General features: G+C 39.7%; 3 protein-coding genes across 3 annotated transcripts; 1 reads left to right on the forward strand and 2 right to left on the reverse strand.

Moving 5' to 3' along the window:
• Positions 1-12,002: 12,002 nt before the first annotated feature.
• On the forward strand, positions 12,003-14,854 carry LOC114283423 (protein THYLAKOID ASSEMBLY 8, chloroplastic). The gene is made up of 2 exons (XM_028226229.2): positions 12,003-12,662; positions 14,316-14,854. The coding sequence occupies exons 1-2, from the start codon at positions 12,255-12,257 to the stop codon at positions 14,712-14,714; spliced, it is 807 nt and encodes a 268-aa protein (XP_028082030.2). The 5' UTR covers positions 12,003-12,254; the 3' UTR covers positions 14,715-14,854.
• A 366-nt stretch (positions 14,855-15,220) lies between these two features.
• LOC114283424 (uncharacterized) lies at positions 15,221-20,797 on the reverse strand. The gene is made up of 2 exons (XM_028226231.2): positions 20,054-20,797; positions 15,221-16,000 (listed from the first exon to the last, which is right to left on the reverse strand). Exons 1-2 carry the CDS (start codon positions 20,476-20,478, stop codon positions 15,763-15,765), a joined length of 663 nt encoding a protein of 220 aa, XP_028082032.1. The 5' UTR covers positions 20,479-20,797; the 3' UTR covers positions 15,221-15,762.
• On the reverse strand, positions 16,326-17,313 carry LOC145815450 (cell wall / vacuolar inhibitor of fructosidase 2-like). Its single transcript, XM_082912148.1, has one exon. The coding sequence runs from the start codon at positions 17,079-17,081 to the stop codon at positions 16,506-16,508; it is 576 nt and encodes a 191-aa protein (XP_082768274.1). The 5' UTR covers positions 17,082-17,313; the 3' UTR covers positions 16,326-16,505.
• Positions 20,798-23,077: the final 2,280 nt, after the last annotated feature.

Genomic DNA, 23,077 nt, shown 5'->3' on the forward strand with positions numbered 1-23,077 from the left:
AACAGACCGAGGTCTTCGACCCTCCAGCTTACTTTATACCGAAGTCCCTTGCGGAGTATGCAGACGCCTTGCAACAAGAGTTTCTGGAGGACTCAGACTCTGATGACTCCTCTGCTCCCGAAGACATTCCGGTTGTAAGTGCAGACTCGTCACTTCGGTTGGAGCCCATGGTGGATGACCTACCTATCGAACAGCCAAATGAAATCGTGGTTCCAACTGAAACCAACCCGGTGACCGAGCGTGATCTTCCCCTTGAAACCGGTTTTCAAGTTGATGGTGATGCGGCCTTTGACGCCGAAATACAAGAGCTCTTTTCTTGACTTTGTACTTTTTTTCTTTTTCTTATTTCGTCTTTGTAACCGGGCTTTGGTCCTTGCTTTGTACTTATTTTGACCTTTAATGAAATGGAAATTTGCTTGAACTCTAACTTCGGTTTTGATATGAATGTCTGTACTTTGTAATGCCTTCAGTTACTCCAACTGTTATTTCGGTTTTGGCTGGTTAAACTACGATTACTAGCCAACCACTCCTTAGCCGATATAATCACTTCGGCTGAGGAGGACAAAGTGCTTAATCCAGCCAATCCAACTTCAGCCATACCCTTACCATGGCTGAAGGGTAACAAGTGTTGGTTTATTTCAGCCAACCACTCTTCAGCCTTGCACTTACTTCGGCTGAAGAGTAACAAGTGTTGGTTTATTCCTGCCAACCACTCTTCAGCCATGCATTTACTTCGGTTGAAGGGTAGCAAGTGTTGGTTTATTCCAGCCAACCACTCTTCAGTCATGAACTTACTTCGGCTGAAGAGTAACAAGTGTTGGTTTATTCCAGCCAACCATTCTTCAGCCTTGCACTTACTTCGGCTGAAGAGTAACAAGTGTTGGTTTATTCCAGCCAACCACTCTTCAGCCTTGCACTTACTTCGGCTGAAGAGTAACAAGTGTTGGTTTATTCCAGCCAACCACTCTTCAGCCTTGTACTTACTTCGGCTGAAGAGTAACAAGAGTTGGTTTATTCCAGCCAACCACTTTTCGGCCTTGCACTTACTTCGGCTGAAGAGTAACAAGAGTTGGTTTATTCCAGCCAACCACTCTTCAGCCTTGCACTTACTTCGGCTGAAGAGTAACAAGAGTTAGTTTATTCCAGCCAACCATTCTTCGGCCTTGCACTTACTTCGGCTGAAGAGTAACAAGAGTTGGTTTATTCCAGCCAACCATCGAAGTTAGTTTTTCCAGCTAACTTATAGTATTTGGTTATTCCGACCAAATGTCCTGCAGCCTGGATCCTTATCCTGGGCTTAGGAAGGGTGTTGGTTTATTCCAGCCAACCTCTAAGTTAGTTTTTTCGGCTAACTTAGAATGAAAAATGCTTGCAATGCGCCTAATCTTTACTAAAGCTAACTTTTACAAGGAACAACTTGTGCTAAAAAGAATTTCTCATTTTATTGAAGGAAGAGAAAATTACATATGTTTGAAAAAGAAAAGCTAAAAGTAAAATAACTTGAGATTGGCCGTATTCCATGGCCTAGGGATTGCCTTGCCATCCTTGTCTTCTAGGTGGTATGCCCCTTTGCCTGCTAACCCAACCACCTTATAAGGACCTTCCCAATTTGGGCCTAACTTGCCGTCTCCTGGGATCAAGGTGTTTCTCATTACTTTGCATAGTACCCAATCCCCAATCTTGAATTGTCTTGGATGAACCTTTTTGCTGTATTTTCGGATTAACTCTCGTTGGTATGAGGCGATGTGGACTAGTGCTCTTTCTCTTCTTTCTTCTGCAAGGTCGAGTTCTAAGGCTATGGCTTCTCCATTTAAGTTTGGATCAAAATTTTCACTTCGAATTGTGGGGAGGCCAACTTCTAGTGGGATCACCGCTTCCATTCCATAAGCTAAGGAGAATGGTGTTTCTCCAGTTGATCGCCGGGGCGTGGTGCGGTAAGCCCATAAGACGTGAGGAAGTTCATCTGCCCACTTGCCTTTTGCTCTATCTAGCCTTTTCTTTAGTCCATCAAAGACGACTTTATTTGATGCTTCAGCTTGCCCATTTGCTTGAGGATATGCCGGTGTGGAATTGTAGAACTCTATCTTGTACTCTTCACAAAAGCTTCTGAAGATTCTGCCGTCGAACTGAGTACCATTGTCTGAGATTAGTGCTTTTGGTATGCCAAACCGAGTGATGATATTCTGCCAAACAAACTTTTTCACATCTTTTTCTTTGATTGACGCCAATGCTTCTGCTTCCACCCACTTTGTGAAGTAGTCTGTTGCTGCGAGAAAGAATTTTCTGCCGCCGGGTGCTGTTGGAAGTGGTCCTACTATGTCCAAGCCCCACATTGCGAAAGGCCATGGGCTAGTTAAGGGTAGGAGTTCTCTTGCTGGTTGATGCATTTGGTGTGCGAATTTCTGGCATTTCTCACACCTCTTCACATATTTCTCTGAGTCTGCTTGTATATATGGCCACCAATATCCTTGCGAAATAGCCCTGTAAGCGAGCGACCTTCCCCCTTGATGACTTCTACACACCCCTTCGTGTATTTCGAACAGGAATGCTTCTACTTTGCTGGGATGAACGCACTTGAGGTAAGGCCCAGAGAACGACTTCTTGTATAATGCCAAAGATGGAGATAGCCAAAATCGCTGCGACTTTGCCCTTATTCTGTTGGCTTCTTTTTTCTCTTCTGGTAGGATGCCGTCTTTTAGGAATAGGATGATGGGATCCATCCAAGAAGGGCCTAATTCTGTGCAACATACTTCTTCTGCTTCGGGGTCTTCTATGCTTGGTCTTGGTAAGAAGTCGATGAGTAATAGATGTGGGATTGATGTATCTGCCATTGAGGCAAGGCCTGCTAGCTCGTCCGCTCGGCTGTTTTCCTCCCTGCCAATTTGTTCTATCCTTACCACATCAAACTTCTTGATCTCTGTTCTGACTAACTCTTGGTACTTGGCCATTCTGTCGTCCTTTGCTTCGTATTCGCCAGAAATTTGGTTTACCACCAGCAGAGAGTCACTGTATACCATTAGTTCGGTTGCTTTCATGAAGTGTGCTGACTTGAGTCCTGCGAGAAGCGCCTCATACTCCGCTTCATTGTTGGATGCTGGGAAGCCAAGGTTGATTGCTTGCTCTATAACCAGGCCGTCTGGAGAGATGAGGACTATGCCAAGCCCTGCACCATGTCGGTTGGACGCTCCATCCACAAAGAGCTTCCACATCTCTCCAACGAATAGCTTCCAGCAAGTGGAAGGATCAGATGATGTCGTGGGGTCAAGAATGGTGTTTTCTTCAAGGTCCATGTTGGCTGTCTGACCTTTGTCCTCTGTTTGAAATGCTGGTGAGCCTTTGCTTGTCTCTCCCTTGTTGTCCTTGGTGTGGTCTGCCTTGGTGCTTGATTGACTGCCTTCCACTAGGGGTTGCGCTATTCCGGCGTCAACTTCCGTCCCTAGTTCGGTTGTGTCAGTTAGGTCGACTGGGCAGATATGATGACTTCCAGGAGTAAACTCCGCGACGAAGTCTGCCAAAGATTGGGCTTTTATTGCGGTCTTGGGTTGGAACTTGATGTCGAATTGTCCCAACTCTACTGCCCACTTCAAAATTCGCCCACTAAAGTTCGCCCTTTCAAACAGAGCTTTTAATGGAAAGGCTGTGAGGACGACTATGGTGTGGGCGTGAAAGTAGTGCGCCAACTTTCTGGATGCCATCATTAATGCTAATGCCAGTTTCTCCAGGGGCAAGTACCTTGTTTCGGCTCCCAATAATGTCTTGCTGACGTAAAAGATGGGCAAGTGTTGTATTCCTTCTGCACGAACCAACACTGCGCTGACTGCGTGCTGAGAGACTGCCAGGTACAAAAAGAGTTCTTCACCAGGTACTGGAGTAACAAGTAGTGGTGGGGAAGACATGTATTCCTTCAAGCTTTCCAGAGCTCGGTCTCATTCTTCATCCCACTCAAACTTGGCCTTTAAAGCTTGGAAGAATGGTCGTAGTCTGTCTGATGACCTGCTTATGAACCGGTTGAGTGCAGCCGCCATACCAGTGAGATGCTGCACTTCTTTGACTGAGTTTGGTCTCTCCAACTCCTGGATTGCTTTGATCTGAGAGGGGTCTGCTTCTATACCTCGGTTGGTCACCAGGAAGCCCAAGAATTTGCCAGATCCAACTCCGAATGCGCATTTGGACGCATTGAGGCGCAATTTGTGTTTCTTCAGGATCTGGAACATCTCGTCTAGGTCTTTAAGATGGTCATTCTCATCCTTGCTTTTGACCACCATGTCGTCGATGTAAGCCTCCATTGTTCTGCCTAACAATGGTTCGAACATCTTAGTGACCATCCTTTGGAATGTCGCCCCTGCGTTCTTTAGGCCAAAGGGCATGACCTTGTAGCAATATAACCCCCTTGGTGTTGTGAAGGATGTGACCTCCTGGTCTGGTTCATGCATGGCGATCTGGTGGTAGCCTCTGTATGCATCCAGAAAGCTAAGTCGGTTATGCCCTGCCGTTAGGTCCACCAGTTGATCTATCCTTGGTAGAGGAAAGCTATCTTTTGGGCACGCCTTGTTGACTGTTTTGTAGTCGACGCAGACACGCTATTTACCATTCTTTTTTGGCACTACGACTGTGTTGGAGATCCATCTTGGGTAGTGCACTTCCCTTATTGCTCCTGCCTCCAGCAGGTTGCCTACCTCTTCTGCCACTATTTTGGCGTGGTGGAGTGCCGATCTGCGTGTGCGTTGAATGACAGGTCTGGCGGATGGGTGGACATTGAGTTGGTGACTGATGAAGTTTGGATCAATGCCTGACATGTCGTAAGGTGTCCAGGCAAACACTTCGATATTAGAGGTCAAGAATTCCAAGACCTCTAATCTCTCAGTGCTGGACAACGATGAGCCAAGCAAGAAGAACTTATCCGGGTTCTTCTCATCTATTTTTACCTCCACCAAGTCCTCCACCGCTTTCTGATCAGCCTCTTTGCCGACGTCCGCGAATAGTTCATTACTCTCTGGTTCTTCCACCGAATGAACGTATCCTTTGGCAGCTCGGCTTCCATTTGCTGTGGCGAAGCATTGTTTTGACATGATCTGATCGCCATAGACTTCTTCAATTATACCGGTGTCATTGGGGAACCGCATTACCTGATGGTATGATGACGCTACCGAATGCATGGCATGCAGCCATGTTCTGCCCAAGATGATGTTGTATGTGGAGGGGACCTTCAATACCCAGAACTCCACTTGTTTTGTTACACTCCCTGCTCTGACTGGAAGATTTATTTTGCCGACAGGCCACTCTGGCATGGAGTTGAATCCAATCAGGGGAGAAACTGCAGGTGCCAAGTCTTTGTCTTGCAGCTTCAGTTGTTTAAATGTGTCGTAGTACATGATCTCACATGAACTGCCCTGGTCAATCAGAATCCGCTTGACGTCAAAATCTTTGACTCGGAGAGTGACAACCAGAGCACCATTGTGAGGACAGTATATTCGATCCAGGTCCTTATCTGAAAAAGACATGACGTTTGTTGCCTCTGTTTTCCCCTTCTTGATAGCAGGTTGGGCACTTAACACTTCCCTAAAGTGCTCAGCCTTCTTAATTGAACCTCTGAGCTCGCAAACGCGCTCAGGTTCAAAAACTCCATGAATTACATTGATAATGCCTTGAGGTGGTGCATTGATTGGTATTCTGTTGGGATGGTCATTATGATCTTGGGGGGCCGGTTGCGCTCCTCCTTCAATGTATTTGTCCAAGTGGCCTGCTGCCACCAATTCTTCCAAGTGCTGTCTCAGTGGCGTGCAATTCTCAGTTCGGTGCCCCTTTTCTTTGTGGAAGGTGCACCGTGATCTGTCGTCGTAATTTTTCTGAGCTTCCCCTAGCTTGGCTGGCCACTTGATGAAAGGCTCGTCTTTTATTTCGCTCAGAATCCGATATATTGGTTTTTTGAACACCGTTGTTATGGCAGTGCGGATTCTCAACCATCTTTTGTCTGGGTCTTCTCCGTTATCTCGTCTGCCACGCCCGTTTTTATTCTGCCGATCTACTGTATTGACCTTTGCTGAGGTCTTCTTTTCTGGTACTGCGGTTGCACTAGATTTTGCTTTTGCACGTGCGCCATCCTCTTCTACCCTGATGTGCTGATGCACTCTTTCCATCAGGGCCTCCATGGTGAGGGGTGGCGTCATGGTAATCGAATCCCTTAGTCTGTTCCCTACTGGTAGGCCTCTTTTATATTGCGCAATGGCTAGATTGGTGGGGCAGTCTCCAATCTGGTTGAATGTCTCCCAGTAGCGACTATTGTAAGATCTGAGGGTCTCTTTCTCACCCATGTCGATGGAGAGTCACTGGTCTATCTCCACCGGTGTCTTAGTATTTGTCCGAAACCTCGTTACGAACGCTTCTTCCAATTGGGCCCAGGAGGCTATGCTGCCCTCTGGGAGTTTTTCGAACCAAGTCAAGCCTAGGTCGCCAAGACTTGACGGGAAGAGTATGCACATTAAGGCCTCGTTTCGCCTATACACAGCCATGACTTGGCGAAAGTGGCCCAGGTGTGAATACGGGTCTGTCTTCCCTTCATATGTATTGAATTTCGGCTGAAGGAAGCCTGATGGTAGGGGCGCGTTTTCGATCGCCGGGACAAACGGCGAAGTCTGTAGTCTTGCCAATGCCTTGTCCGTTGGTTCGTAGGCCGGTCGCGGTATTGGCATTCCAACCTCGACGCTTCCATGCGTCCGAGGAGCCAACCGTTGTAAGGCCGAAACTCGGTGTGGATCCCTTGCCCTGGCATCCTCCTTGCATCGTGCTTTTTCTTCGAGCACGGTTCGTAAGTCGGATGACCTGGGCAGCTCTGTTTGTCTAGATCTGGTTTGGTGTGAATGTGAAGGCCAATACGTGCTTCCTTCGGTGTATGATCTTTCGGATCTCGTCCTTTCAGACCTGGAGTGACGAGTCCTGGAAGATAAGGAATGAGTGTCGCCTGTCCTGAGGCTTCTGCTCTCTCCTTGGGAGGGTGTAGTGTTCCTACTACGATTCTCTGAGTGGCGAAGGGGCGTCTTGTGCTTGCGCCCCTCTCCTGTCGCCACATCTTTAGTCTTCATCTGGCGTTTTAATGCTTCCATGTCCGCCGCCATCTTCCGAATTAGTTCATCTTGTTCCTTCACGCGATCTTCCAGGGCTTGAGGATCAATCCTCCTCCTTTGCCTGTCAGGACTTTGAGAGCGACGAGGGCTGCTATTCCGCCTTCCCCTGCCACTCCTCCTGGAATTATGTTGTTGGGGCTCCAGATCTGCCATAGGAGGGACAGAGGGTATTCCTTCTCGCCTTGCGCCTCCGTCTGGAGTTAGCCCGTCGACGGCGGACTGCGGTAGTTCTTCAATGTGTGCCATTGATTTAAGAAAATGAGAAGCTTAGTCAAGAGGTTTTTGTTCTTGTATGTTCTTCCCACAGACGGCGCCAATTGTACGGGGAGGAAATAATTCTCCTCGTATAATCCTGTTGACCAAGTCCACGCTCCTCCGTACGACGTCGCTTTATCACCTGAAAACACAAATGTGAGCTAGCCGGCGGGTGTGTGCCGGAAACCTCTCCGATGCCTAAGTCAGTAAGCTTGACAAATAGACAAAGTTTTATGCTCTCAGAAAGAATTGTGTTCAATTACCTCTTCCAAGGTGATGCTTGTGAGCTTTTATAGGTTTCGAGTGGCATAATCCTAGTAGGACTTTTATTTCTCCATGCAGAGTCCTCCTAGGATTCATACTCCTAAGGATAATGCTTATCCTTTTACACCCTCTCCCACTGCTTAAACCAAGTGGGATGGTTTTTACTTTGGCCGAACTATCATATGACCGAAATAAGCTTGGCTATGCAGAGCCACTGAATGGACCGAACTCACTCATAGTTCGGTTCTTTTGTCTTCCCTTTCTTATCTCGGCTTTCCATATAGAACCCATAGTACGGTTTTAGGCCGAACCAGCGACTTTCGACCGGTATAGCCCCAAGACCGGCATAACTCCAAGTTGCTTTCGGACCGAAGTACCTCTATAGTCACCGCGCCGAAGTAACTTTGTCGCTCTTATGCCAGAGTAGCTTTGCCTCTCCTCGGCCGGAGTAACCCTGTCTCTCCTGGGTCGGAGTAACCATACCTCTCCTGGGCCGGAGTAACCTTGCGGCCTTTTTCACCAAGTCCTTGGCACTTTGGGCCACAAAGCCTATCACATAGCTCGGCCCAATTGTTACCAAAAATTACCCTCTCAACCGTCGTCTCGCCAACGTTTCATTGATGCATTGTCAATGTTGATTTATCATTCACACCTTTAATTCTCACATTTATATATTTTTCTCCTATTTTTTTTATTTGGTTACCGATTCAACTTTCATAGCAATTTCTATTTCAAGTTTGGCTCAACTCTGGTTACCGAAACATAATATTAGCGTACAAAAAAATAAAATTGAATATGTTCAAAATATTTATGTTGAACAAATATTATATTTTATTTATTTATTTATTTATTGTAAAGGTTGAATACATCTACTTTTTGTAATTTAAAAAAAAAGAAAAGAAATTATACCAAAAACAAATTAAATTATTTAATTGAATTAAATTAAATTTGAGAAATGAAATTTTTAAGGAATTAATATATGAACGTTTATAATCTAGTCAACCTTGATAATTTTTAAAAAATTAGTTTGTTCAAATAAAAATAATTGAACATTGTGTAAAAGTTAAACTCTGGCTATTTGAACACGTAACGAACAAAGTTATCTTCCCAAGGATTAAATTGACATTTTCATTGTTACATTATTCGAAATCAATAATGTCAATGTCATCCATATTGTGTAAATCTTCAAAACTAATTGATTTCAATAATCTTAAACCCTCAATTTTTAAAACCAATTAATTTCAATATGCTTAAATTCTATATCTTCAAAATCAATTTATTTTGGATGTTTATATGTGTATAGGTGATGATAGTGTGTGAGAGTGTTTTGTGTTTTTATATATGAAATTTTTGAATGCGTAGAATACATCCTGATATTATCCTTAATGGTCTTTTCATTTGAGGATATATTGGAATATAAATTTAATCTGTTAATGGTGTGTACTGAGAGGATTAATAATGTGCAAATAGAATTTGAAAAACTTACATATAGGTCCTAATAAGTGAATTTATTGTCTAATATGTCGTATGATAATTAATGGTATTTTTCATCAAACACCATTAAAAAAATGTCACTAATCGTTAATTTTCAGCGGCAATTTGAAAATTCGTCACAAAAAATGTCACTAATTAAAAGTTTTAGCACAATTTATAAAAAATCTTAACAAAAAAAGTCACTAGTTGTCAATTTTTAGTGACAATTTTATTATGATTTATTTTCAATAGTACTTGATAAAAATTAAGTTCAATTTTTAAGATTTATTGATACTTCACTCATCTTATAGTTTTGTCACATGCTTAGGTGCCGTTTGGTAACACTTATATTTTCAATTTTCTGTTTATATTTATAAAAATTTTAAAAATTGAAATAAAAACTTGTTTGATAAATTTTTTATTTATAAATTAGTGGTCTCAGTTTATAAATTTAGCAAAAAAATGTAAACTCAAAAAATGTGCTTCCGTTTTGAGTTTTGAGTTTTTTTTTTTTTCCACCCAACACTAGCCACCACTCGCCACCATTTTCCACCACCGTTTTTCGCCACCACCACCCACCCCCACCACCACCTGCCACCACCACTCACCACCAGCCACCACTACCCACTTGCCACCCACCAGTTACCACCACCCACCTACCATCTACCCGCCACCACCCGCCACTACCATCCACCGCCCGCCACTACCATCCACTTACCCGCCACCAGTACTCACCACTTACCTGCCACCACCATCCACCATCTGCCACCACCTGCCACTCACCCGCCACCACCACCCACCACTCACCCGCCACTCACCTACCACCACCACCCACCACCACCACTACCACCACTCGCTCGCTACTACCCACGACCCGCCACCGTCACCCACTCATCCACCACCACCACCACCACCTGCTACCACCCACCATCCGCCACCCACCTACCACCAACACCAACCACCTGCCACCACTGCTACCCACTTGCTACCACCTACCACTCGCCACCGTCATCCATCCACCCGCCATCACCACCCACCACCTACCCGCCACCACTACCCACCACCTGCCACTATCTACCACCCACCTGCCACCACCACCCGCCACTACCACCAACACTACCACCCACTCGCTACCACCCACCAACCGCCATCGTCACCCACCCACCCACCACTTACCCGCCACTACCACTCGCTCGCCACTACCACCCGTAACTACTACCACCACCACCACCACCACCACCACCCACTCGTTACCACCCACCACCAGCCACAGTCACCCACCCACCCGCCACCGCCGCCACCGCCACCGCCACCGCCACCGCCGCCACCCACTCACTACCACCCACCACCCGCTACCGTTACCCACCCACCCACCCACCACCACCACCCGCCACCACCACCCATCCGCCAACCACCATCCACCTGCCATCACCACCTACCACCCGCCACCACCATCACCATCACCACCACCCACTCGCTACCACCCGCCACCGTCACCCACCACCACCACCCACCCGCTACCCATCACCCACCGTCACCACTTTCCACCACTATCTTCCGTCGCCACTTGCTACCACTTGTCATTTCTCACTCTTTTTTATATTTTTAAATTTTTTTATATATTTTGTCAATTACCAAACGCGTTTGTAGTTTTTATTTTTCTAAAAATAAATAAAAAATAAACAAAAACCAGTTTATAAAAATTTTGTAAATATAAACTGAAAACATAAACGTTACCAAATAGACCCTTAATGAACACATTCTCAATACATCCATCAAAAAAATAAAAAATCTCAATACATATCTCTTGATTCTAATAATACCCTATTTTCAATTTTAAAACCTTAATTTTTCTTACATCTACCCACCTTCATTCACTGTCATTGCCTCCACTCTCAGCCCTAAATCACCACCATCAATGCCATTTCCAACTCCCTTTCATCCGAAATCATGACAGTCAAATATCAAAAGTGGATGGTTCGTGATGGAGAGTTTGTGGGAGTATACAGTTTGTGGCAGAAGGTGGTAGTAGGTGGAAGGGGAAAGGGATGACGAAAGATGATGGTGGAGGAAAAACGTGGTGATGGCGATAAAGATGAAGATGACGGATGGTTGTAATATTTTAAAATTAAGAATTAGGTGGAAAAAGATAAAGATGTTATGATATATTATTGTAGGATAAGATTGTATTCTAAATTTTTTTTATTTTTTTTATTAAGCGTATGAACTGTGTTTGGTTGAGGGATTTAGAAAATGGTTTAGAGAGGGAAATAAAAAAGGAAGATAAAATATGAATAAAATATATTTACATTTTATTTAATTTCACATATATTTTTCCTTTTCTCCCAAATTCTTTTTTTTTTTAAATCCTATCTCAAATTTCTAACCAAACACAGTATAATCATTTCGTTTTCACTTTTCAGTTATATTTATAAACAATTTTAAAACTGTTATAAAAACTTATTTGATAATTTTTTTAAGTTTATAAATAGTTGTCTCAGTTTATAAATTTGAGGAAAAAAGATAAACTCAAAAAATGAGTTTTAAGTTGGTTTTTAAACAGATTTTTTATTTTTTTGACTAACAAATTTTTTTTTTCTAATTATTTTTTTTTTAAAATATTTTTTTCAATTATAATATGTATGATCCTATTGTCATAAATAATAAAAAATAAATACAAATATTTTAGACCTGAACAAACATATTTTTAAATTTATATTTTTAAAACTTTTCAAACATTTTATTCAAATCAAATGCGTTTATAGTTTATATTTTTTTAAAAATAAACAAAAAATTAATTTATAAAATTTTATAAACATAAATAAAAAAACGTTACCAAACGCTGACTTTAATGTTTGGAAAAAGAATTACCAGTTTTTTCTTCTTCTTGAGGTAAGAAAATTCGTGGGCGTTAATAGAATGAAGCATCCCTGCCCCCTGCATAAAAACCCCTTCCCCCCCCCCCCCCCCCCCCCCCCCCCCCCCCCCCGAGCCACACCCATATTGCACTACTGTAAAACCATATAGCAAACCCAACCAGGAGATGGGGTTGCAGCGGCCGGGGCATCCTTGATCTCGAGAGAGAGAGAGAGAGAGAGAGATAATATCTATCTCCTCTCTTATTTTGACATATTCGGAACGATGACTTGTTGTGCAATAATTGGAATTGGAACACCTCGTTCTCCTTCTTTGTCATTCAGCAGCAGCAGCAGCGTTATTTGTAGCGAAGGGAATGGGTGGCGACTCACCGGAATACATAGTAGGATAAGAATGGGGAGGGACAGGAGCAAGAACCGAAAGCCCCTTCAGAGAGGGAGGAATCTCAGCATCGAAGCAATCCATACTCTTCAATCTCTCAAGCGAGCCGCCCTCCTCCTCTACACCAACCACCAACACCAAGACTCCTCTTCCTCTTCCTCTTCCTCTTCCTCTTCCTCTTCCTCTCTGGAGCTGGTGTTCGCTTCCAAATTCAAACGCTTGCTCAAAAACGATATGATGGCTGTTCTTCGTGAACTCCTCCGCCAGAACCAATGCCTTTTGGCCCTCAAGGTTTTTCTATTATAACTATTCTTTTATTTTTATTTTTATTTTTATTTATTTCTTCTCTTCTTTTTCTACCAATTTACTTGCTGTATAGCTCACTTCACTTGTATATTTTGCAACTCTAATTCGCTTTGATAGACTAGAGGCTGCTCGTTTCAATACCCAATTTCAATACTTAACTGCACACGAAAGTGAAACACCACCGTAAAGAACCATCAACAGCACTGTACTAGGGCTCCTAGTAGTGCGTAGCAGAGTTTCATTTGCTGATTTTTGTTTTTTTCTCATTTTCTGATTGTAGATTGAAACAACTTCTTGAATAAACTTGCAATCTTCACATATGATGTGCCAGCAACTTGTAGCAAATTAAACTAACAAATCTCTAAATTCCTAACTTCCACAAACTTTTCTTTCTAGCATGACATGAGTATCTTTCATATCCTTTAAACCCGTCGATCTTCCTTATACATTCTACCAAAATCACATATAAGTAATCTCAAAAGTCCTTATCCTCAGCCACCCAGAGGTGGTAGAAAAAGGAGAACCTTGGCATTTATTGCTGGCCCATCAAACATTTTGATCACAAGACATAGGAATCCTTTTCAATTTCCCATTTCTTCCTAACTCCAAACCAAATGTCTTTTTGGTGAATATTTAGTCAGATAGTAAATGATCTCAAGACACCACCTATGATCTATATATATATATATATATCTATATATATTAATTATAATAAACACTATACTCTCCTAATAATTCCCTTGACTGAGAACCTGTCTGAGTAGCTAATAATTGGGAACAAATAACAGTAGGCAATTTCTCTCTTAAGAGCTTCCAATACATTTTCCACTGAATAACTGCCATTAGAAGAAGAAGAAGGAAATCAAAAAAATCTATCTTCTTTATCCATATGACTAGGTAGAATAGGACCTGCTTTAGCACAATATGGTCAGTGGAATTTGCGCGGGGCCTTTTTTTTGGGTGAATAAATTTGCGAGGGGCCACGTCCAACTATTCTGCAAAATAATGTCAGTCTTCCATGGGCATTTGTTTTGCCCTAACCGTTTAGCTTAAGAGAAACCAATTATTGGAGATATAATGGCCAATTACACCAAATTAATGTTTTAACAAGATTAGATGCTTACATAAATCGAAGTGAATTTATGATATACCCAAAAAAGGGATGGATATGTAAGAAGGTTCTTGGTGATTTTGGATCACATGTGCAGATGAAGGATTTCTAGGGAATAACATTTCTGTTAATCTTTTACATGTATATGCACTGACCTATGTTAATTGCGTAGTTGCATTCTTATTTTATATTATTCTTTCATTTGTTGAATAAGGATACAGAACTAAGGATCAATGATTTTTTATCAGCTTATTTGCCGTTTGGTTGCTCTCTCCTCTTTTTTATTTTTCTCTTCTTTTGTCTCCCTTTTGGTAGTGGATATTTTTGGATGTCTTAGATGTCTAGTTAACAATTGAGTTCTAGCGGTTGTCAAATAAATGAGGGAAAGCTTATTCCATTTTTCTCTTTTCTTTTTTATTTTCAAAGGTTTGATGTAAACACCATGATTAATGACATTATACTTTCTTGTCTTTGTCTGACTACTACTGCCTTGGTCCTTACTGACATTGTCCAATAAATTGATCTAGGTTTTTGAGGATATTCAGGAGGAGTATTGGTATAAGCCTCAGGTTTCATTGTATGCTGAAATTATATCAGCTCTGGGATGCAATGGGTTGTATGAAAGGGTGGAACTTCTCTTCGTGCAATTGAAGATGGAAACTAGTTTAGAGCCCGAGACTGTGGCCTTTAATTCGCTGTTGAAGAAATTGATGAATTTCAACATGACGGGACTTGCAATGGAGTGCTTTTACTTGATGAAATCATTAGGATGCGAGCCGGATAAGTCATCCTTTAGAATATTGATAAATGGTTTAGAATCAAAAGGAGAAGTGGGTCTTTCATCTAATGTAAGACAGGAAGCTGAGAAATTCTATGGTAAGTCTTTGGAGTTCTTAGAGGAGAAGGAAGAGGACCCTGTTGCATGAATGTGTCTTGTAGTGTCATAGACCTCTAATGATACTATCATCATCATGTATGTATGCCCACTATTCCTTCTTAAATGCCATGCTGTTGGATAATGTAAATAGCATTTATCAAAATTGGAAAAGGTTTTTTTTGTTTATCATGTGCTGCGGCTGTTTGCTATCGTTCTCCAATTGGTTGAAATGTATTGCCATTTGCCATTGGAGATAACATAATTTACCTCCCCCTTATTGTTGTCATTGGTTGACTGTTAGATCCTGACTTGTTACATAGCCGATCAGTGGTTTATACACTTGTAGCAAAGCCGCAGTGAGGCAATAATCTTCTCAAAAAACACTAATTAATTAATTAATCAAAAGGGATCAATTCATGCATCCACCCGTTCTCATCTAGCCACTTTTTGGCTATTTCAACCCCCCAAAAAAAGCCCCACTTTAGCAATGCATGTTTAACTGACAAAAATGGAAAATTGAAAAAAAAAAATCCAGTAAACTTTATCACCAACTAAAAAAAGAGAAATTTTTTAACATTGACCAAACAATAGTCTTTTTAACAACTACTTTTACTTTTCAAAAAAAAAAAAAAAAAAAAAACCTACAAAAAAGCGTTTGCCAAACCCAGCATCAGCCAATCATTTATTCTCTCCATACCAAGTCAAACAAATATCCGGTGCTTGGGAGTACTCTGGCTGGCTATCTGATCTGAAAGAGCCTGATAGTGATATGATACTTCCTTGTGTAGATCCTCTTTTTTGGACATCCATGATATGAATTTTAAGCCTATTTGTTTCAGATCAGGCCAGTCTTGGAGAAAAATTGAATCATAGCAAAGCCAACTCAGTGGCAACTTTACCGGTGTCTGCCATTTTTGACCCAGACAAGATTATCTTTGGGTTTCATATTAAAAAAACAGAGACAACTGAGTTCTCACACCATAACAAACTTGAACCGAATAGGGTGTCATGTCCAGTTATATTCGATGATGATTTATTTATTGGGGGAGCTTTTGAAGCAGGTTTGTATATGTTTATATATGTTCTGAATATTATGATCACACTATGATATCTTTCAACGGGACTATGCAGCCTGTCGGTGTACTGTTGCCTTTGTTGCGGATGAGCATTGAATTGCACCCTTTGCTACCACTGTTGACGTCATTCTTGTTTTTGTGATAGTACGTGTATATTGCTTGATCCAACGTTCCCTCTCTGTAAACAAAGACACTATCATCTTCTTCTATACGGCGCCACTTCCTGTTCCGGTCAAGAACTCTGTGGAGTGGCATTCCCCTGAAATAAAAAGTGAATAAATAAATAAAAACCACAAGATTATGATGAAGTCCAACAGCTCAAGGAACATTCCATATGATTAACACTGGTTAAAAGGAGGGTTGTGAATATAATTTTTCCAATGGGAGAAGCTAAAGTAGTGGCAACACATTCACCCCTTTTACTCAATTTTTTGATAATTATCATACTAAATTTGAGATTGAAATAACATTGTGTTCAAGCCTCATTAGCAGCAAAAGACGAGATGATTATAGTTTCAACTAGACATACAAGAAAGTCAGGGATTATAGTTCATGAAATAAAATCACTGTGAGAGGTATAAAGCTGTGACAACAATGTGGAGCATTCAATCAGAATTGATTTTACAAGGATAGAAGCCTTTTCATCAAGCTCAAAAACACAAAATGAAACCAACTCAAGTTTCAAAAAAATAAAAATAAAAAAATCCACCTTAAATTTGTAATCTAACTAAATTGTGCCTATTCGCACCACAAACTGACCCCAATTACACAGATACAGTAAAAAGATGAGAGATAACAACACAAATTTTGGAGAGACCCCTCAAATCGTGATTCATGCGAGACAAGGTAAAGGGGGAGTGGCCTTGGAAAATGGCTTCGCAGTCACAAGCCTCATGGACGGCAACACCAGCTAATCGAGCTAATTTGGAGTAAGTCTCAGAGTCCAAGTCATTGACGGCTTGAGACAGAGCTGAAATGGCCCCCCCATAGAAGCTACTACATCTCTGGAGACGCTGCAATAACCGTGAGTCACAGTCAGCAGTGGTGTTATTGAGCAGCATGTCTATGTAGTCTTCGGTATGGCTGGCATTAAGGTAAGCCAAGTCGAACGAAACGTAAGCAAGAACGTAGGAGTCAGCAGTTGGTGTGCGGGGGTCTGAATAGAGAGACTCCACACAGAATCTGTAATTTGTAGTATTCTTGCAGATACTGCTAACTAGTTCAGATGGTTGTCCTGCACCAGTGCCAGTGGTGGGATTCATAATCAGAAAAAAGCAGCAGCAGGAGAAGAGGAAGCAGTAGTAATTGCAGAGTCGAAGTGAAGGAAGAAGGTAACCCATTATTGTTTCTTCTGACAAATCAATTGACGGTTTTGGTATGTGGGTGGTTCAGAAATGAATGGGATTGGGATGGGATGGATGGTATGAAACTTCTCCAGCCAGCCAAAAGGCCAAAAAAGAGTGGGGTCACACCACACTTGGCCATTTTTGTATTTGTATTTGTATGTAAAGAAAGGGACAAAAGGCCTTGCTTTATCTGCTAGAATCATGCTAAAATAAAATTCTGCTATTTTTCTTCTCCTGGACTGATTTCGGCTAAGTTATGCATATGGCCATAACTTCATATAAAACTGTTTCTTGTTGGTTTTATTTCAACATCTTTTCTTTTCTTTTCCCTTTTTAAGAAATTGAACATGATCCTAATTGACGATGTTGTAAAACACGAACTATCTCAACATTCTTTCTACCAACGTAGATGCAACAATAGGTGATGCTTGGTATTCAAGGTAAAGAAGAGGATAATTGCCACCAAAAGAGGATTGGAACAGATCAATATTGGAATCAAACAACAAAATTATAATAAACATAATTGACTTGCAGGATGTTCTACACTTCTAACAAGCAGTATTCCTCATACAGAAACAAAAGAAAACAGACACTAATTAATTGTTTTCATCTCAATTTGGAATCACTAACTTTGGAATCAATATAATTAGATTATAAATCAACTATTTTGAGACTGCCATTTTAGTTATTGAAAAAGAAATGAAGGGATGGGTATAATATAATCAATTAGTCAATGCATTCTTATTTATCATGCATATATCTTTTGACAATTCGTAGTGTGTTTAATATGCTACGGATTAAATATCCTTCGAAGGGTACTGAGCGAAACATATCTTGTATTGGTCTCTACTCCTTCATTTTCTTAACTCACATTATTCTCATAGAGAGATAAATTTCCAAACAAGGACTTGCCAGTCTCCTCAAAGCTATTGAATTCTTTAATTTTCTTACCATAGACATGTTAGGAGAAAACAATGATACATTAAAAAAATAAGTCAAACACATTTGCAACTAATAGGGAAATGGCTCTATAAATATGCTCAGATTGTCGAAAGTGCAGGACGCAAGTTGTCAAAATGCAGATAACCTGACAACAGTAGCGCCAAGAAGAATTGATAACAAGTTTCACATTTAGTTTTAGCTTTTTCACACAACGCTCCATCTCAATTTATAATATAGGTGACTTGGGAATCTACTTTTAGTCTTGAACACATCTATATAACTGTTGCATCTAGTATGCCAAGGTCCAGACATTGGATAGCTATATTGCATGCATGCGCACACATGCAGTCGTGTGCTATTTTAATTGAAGAACATTTAGTTTAAGGCACCCAAGCCTCTAGATGTGGAGCTTGTATAATTTATTTGGAGGATATTAGCTTTCACGAGGATCAGTGAGTTGTTCTAGAGCAAATAAGACTGTCCCCAAAATTGTGGTACGCATAATTAGAAATATATGAGAAGTTAAACCAAAACTACATTGAGAATGTATGTCAAAAAACATGGCAAATTATCAACAAAATGTGCATTAAGAAAATGTGGATATTCACTGGGGAATGGCAATAGTGAAGACTTACCCAAAAAAGGGAGAAAGAAAGAAAAGCAATAGTTAGGGCACTCTACGATGAAAAGTTACAATTGTAACAGACAAGGGTTTTGCCAATTCCCGGTAATGCTTTATTGTAATTTTGTCACATCCACTAATTTAGTGCTTCTTTTTCCATTACATCCCTCTACATATCAATATATAGACAAAGAGCGGTTACACAATTGAACTTTGCACATTTTTTTATCAGTTTATTTCCTTCAATGTTGTTGTTCCTTCTTGTACACATTGGGCGAATTTTAAGAGGATGATTTAGTTACTAAAAATAAATAATAATTATTTTTTTAAAGTTGTTGCTCAATTCATTTTATCCCTTCATAATTGTCACCAAAATAGAGGAAAGAAATGCAAATATGGTCTCTGGTTCTCAAAAAGGAGAAGAAAAAAACAAACCTGTCTAAACAAAGTAGTTGGGAATCCTGGTAATGGAAAGAAAAATCCTACAATTTCAATTTCTTGCCTGTTCTGACAAATATTTTCTTGTATACCAAAGAGAGAAAGCTATAATCAACATCACAGAATCACGGTCAGTTGATTAAAGGAAACCATCTATCACCAAAAATATACACATTCAGTTCAGCAATACATTTTTCTTTTTTTGATTGGCACTGGTGTCCAGATCAAAACCCGTGCACAGGCCTTGTAATGAGTTTCCCACAAGTGCACGACGGTTAATTTCCCAGTCTGATGACTCAAGAAATTGTTAGCACCTAAGAGGCTAAACCTTGAAAGAAACACACCCCAAGCCCGAAGGCTTGCCACCGGGCCAACCCTTTGGTTTAAGTTAAGCAATACATTTATGTGTCAACATTTGAGAAATGGCAATCTATGTTCCAATTCTATGATGCTCCCAACTTTACTCCACTCAAAACTTTTCTATGTACCCAAATTTCATAATCCAGTTAGTGAAAGAGTGTAACCCCTAAAATTATTTACCTAGAACACAAAATCAACCTAAATTATTTAGGGGAGAATGCTTAAATGAATAAAAAATAAAAATAAAATAATTTGAAATTTACATTGAAAATGTTGGAGGACTTAAAAAGAAAAAAATTAAAAATTTAATCATCAAGCTAGCGCAGAGTTTGGGAACTCATTGATATATACATATAAAACAAAATCAACAATGGAATCGTAAACTGCAGAAATACTAATCAAATAAAATAAAAAGAAAGTAGTAGTAGTATTGTTACGCTATTATTATTTGTACAGACAACTTTATTTAAAAAAAAAAAAAAAAAGATTGAAAGAATTATAGGAAGAAAAAAAAAAAAAAAAAAAAAAAAAAGAGTACGAACGAATAATAGGAAAGGGGGAAAATAAAATAGGAATAGGGAAGAGAGAAGCAAAGAAAGCGTACCTAATATGGAAGAGGTCAGACATATTGGTCATCTCGAGGTAGAAGTTGACGGCATCTAGGAAAGCCGTGTAGGTGTAGATGTGGAGGCCGTCGATTCTGGGATAGGGAAGTCGGGGGCTCGGAGGCGGCGGATTCTGGTGGTCGATGATGGTGAGTGACAGACTCCGCCGCCAGCCACCAGCGGAATACACATACTCCTTCCAGTCGCAGCCGGAGGCGGCGGAGGAGGGTGGAAGGCCGACGAAACCGAGGGTAGCCATAATGGGTTCAAGCTCATCGTGAGACATAACTGGCTTGAAGGTACGCGTCACCCACAGACACAACTTTCTCATGCATTCTCTCATGCAATCTTCCATTGGCTTCTCTTTTGTTTCTCTCTCTCTCTCTTTTTGTTGTTTCTCCATTGCATTTACATACATATACATGTATGTATATCTAATACTGATAATACTCCTCTCTCTCTCTCTCTCTCTCTATATATATATATATATACGCACACTCACTCCCTTGAACACAACACAACCAAGACAATGAACAAACAAATAAATAAAAATAAAAAGAAAAAGAAAAAGCAATTGCTGGTGTAGTAAAGAATGGATACAGCAGTGTGTATATATAAATATAAAATCTAAAAAGAGAAAGAGGTTGAATGAATATATATGTTATGGTGGAGATATTAGATAGGTATTGATGAGAATGATGGGGATTTTGGTTGGATTGGATTTGGACGGGACCGAAGAGTTTGAAAGGGTTTCTTTCTCAATATATATATATATATATATATATATATATTTATTTGGAAGGCGTTGATATTGCCTGAATTTACTTGAAGAATACCGATTAATTGGGAAAAAAAAGTTGTGAACAAAAAGTATGAACGTTTTACTCGCAAAAGTGGTGGGGACTTAAATATACACATAGGGGTGTTTTGGAAACTTTTTTAAAAAAAGGTTAATTTTTTAGTTTTTTAATTTTTTTTTACATAAAAGATCATAAAAAAAATTAGCTTTTTTAACATAAAAATGTTAAAAAATTACAAAAAATTAAAAAGTCAATTTTTTATTAATTTCTCAAAACACCACGTAATATAACCAGTCAAAAAAAACGTATACCTTTTATTGTGATTTTTATTTGTTTTATTTTCCTTTTCTTGGATAAAAGAAAATAAATGAAAAAATAAAAAATCTAAAAAAATTATTTGAAAGCAAAAATACCAAACCGGCTTTTAAAGCCTTGAACACACTCAATGCTGTTGTGATGCCGTTGACTGGATCTCCGGTGTCAAAAACACGTGGCATTTGCGTCAATTGGTAGCCCCGCCCCGCCCTTTCAAAAGGTGTGATGCTAGCTAGCTTGATTACTACAAAATAGTAAAGAATAATGGTTGGGACCTCTTTTGGGGGTCACTCCCTCACTCCTTTGTTATGTGGCGGGTGGTGATTGGAGGAGTAGGAAAAAAAAGAAAAAGAAAAAGAAAATGTAACCAATAAGAGAGAGAGGGGGTCAAAGAGAGTGGGAGGAAAAGAGGGATGTATCATTGTTGAATAGTAAAATAGTAACAATATACAATTTTAAGTAGAGTTTATATTTTTAAATCAGTCATGTATTGTATTTTATTCACTTATTTTTAGATAAATTATATTTTATGTATTTTTCATTTAGAAGACATTCATTAGAAATTGAACACTTGCTATAAAAAAAGGTAAAAAAAATCTCCCTTCATTCTTTATATTTATTTATTTTGCACACTTTTTTTGAGTCAAAGTTTAATGAACAAAAAAAATTGAAATGCCAATATATAATTTTTGTAATATCTCTCTCTAATTAACTAAATTGGAAAACAAAACAATAATTGTCCACTATTCATCCTTCTTCTAGATCTAAATTCACATCACTCACACCACTGATTAATGTTTCATCATAAATAATCATAAAAATAATAGTAATGAAAGATTATCTTTTTTCAATCAACGGAAGAAGAATAGAAAAGAAAAGGCTACATTGAACTTATGCATTAAGCTTTGTAAAGCTTTGATTTTTCCCAATAGTAACTCCTAAATCTTAAGACTAATAATAATTAACAAAATTTATTAATGTGTGATTTTTAAAATATATGTTAAAAAAATTGAAAAGATCATATATTGTACGAGCCTAGAAAAAATATCAACTTATATGGATCCAATCCAAATAAGTCTTAAAAATGGGTCAAGACTAACAAGAAAGCCCATCAAACAAATATTTAAGCAAATATCACACCTCACATCTATAAAAGGAAAGCATCCCATGGAATAGAGGTATGCATAATCTCTCTACAAACGTAGTACACAATCACTCTTCATTTTTTCATCTTCTTTTTTTGATTCAAGTTGCTAACTTCATCATCGGAATGTCCCTGGTCGGCAACCCCGGTTGACTAGCGCTGACTATGTTTATCTTTGCAAATTTACAAGAGTCAAATTCATCTCTTCGTTGGATCTTCAAAAATCTATGTGAGATAATTTTCTAGGTCTCACACATATTTTTTTATATAAATATATTTTCATGAAATATTTACAATATTTACAATATTTATAAGAGGTGTGTTTGCACCCATTTTTGTAGTTCTTCTATTGATAGGGAGTGAAAAGTTGCTTATGACATATGGCAAAGAAGCTTAAAGGTGTTTTACTTCCTGGGTCAAAGTATGTGCAATGTGGTGAAGGCAATCAGTGGATCAATTACAAGCAGTTGAATGATGGGCCAATTTTCAAAAGGCATTTGGTGCTTGTAAATGGCAAGATGGCTTGTAGATATGGGTCAACAATTCATGAGGAACACATAACAGTGCTTATGAAGTTCAGTCTTGCCTTAGAAAGAAAATGCAGTGAACCATAAATTGTTTTTTTGTCAAGTGTGACCTATCGACTATGGCCAAATTTAATCTAATTGATTGTGGCTTGTCAACTATAGCCAAATCTAATTTTATTAATTGTGACCTGTGAATTTTGATATGTCAATTTGAACTATAGATTATTTTTAATATAA

Source organism: Camellia sinensis, unplaced genomic scaffold (assembly GCF_055761805.1).
Source record: "Camellia sinensis isolate YWXY unplaced genomic scaffold, ASM5576180v1 Unanchor2, whole genome shotgun sequence".
Taxonomy (NCBI): Eukaryota; Viridiplantae; Streptophyta; class Magnoliopsida; order Ericales; family Theaceae; genus Camellia; species Camellia sinensis.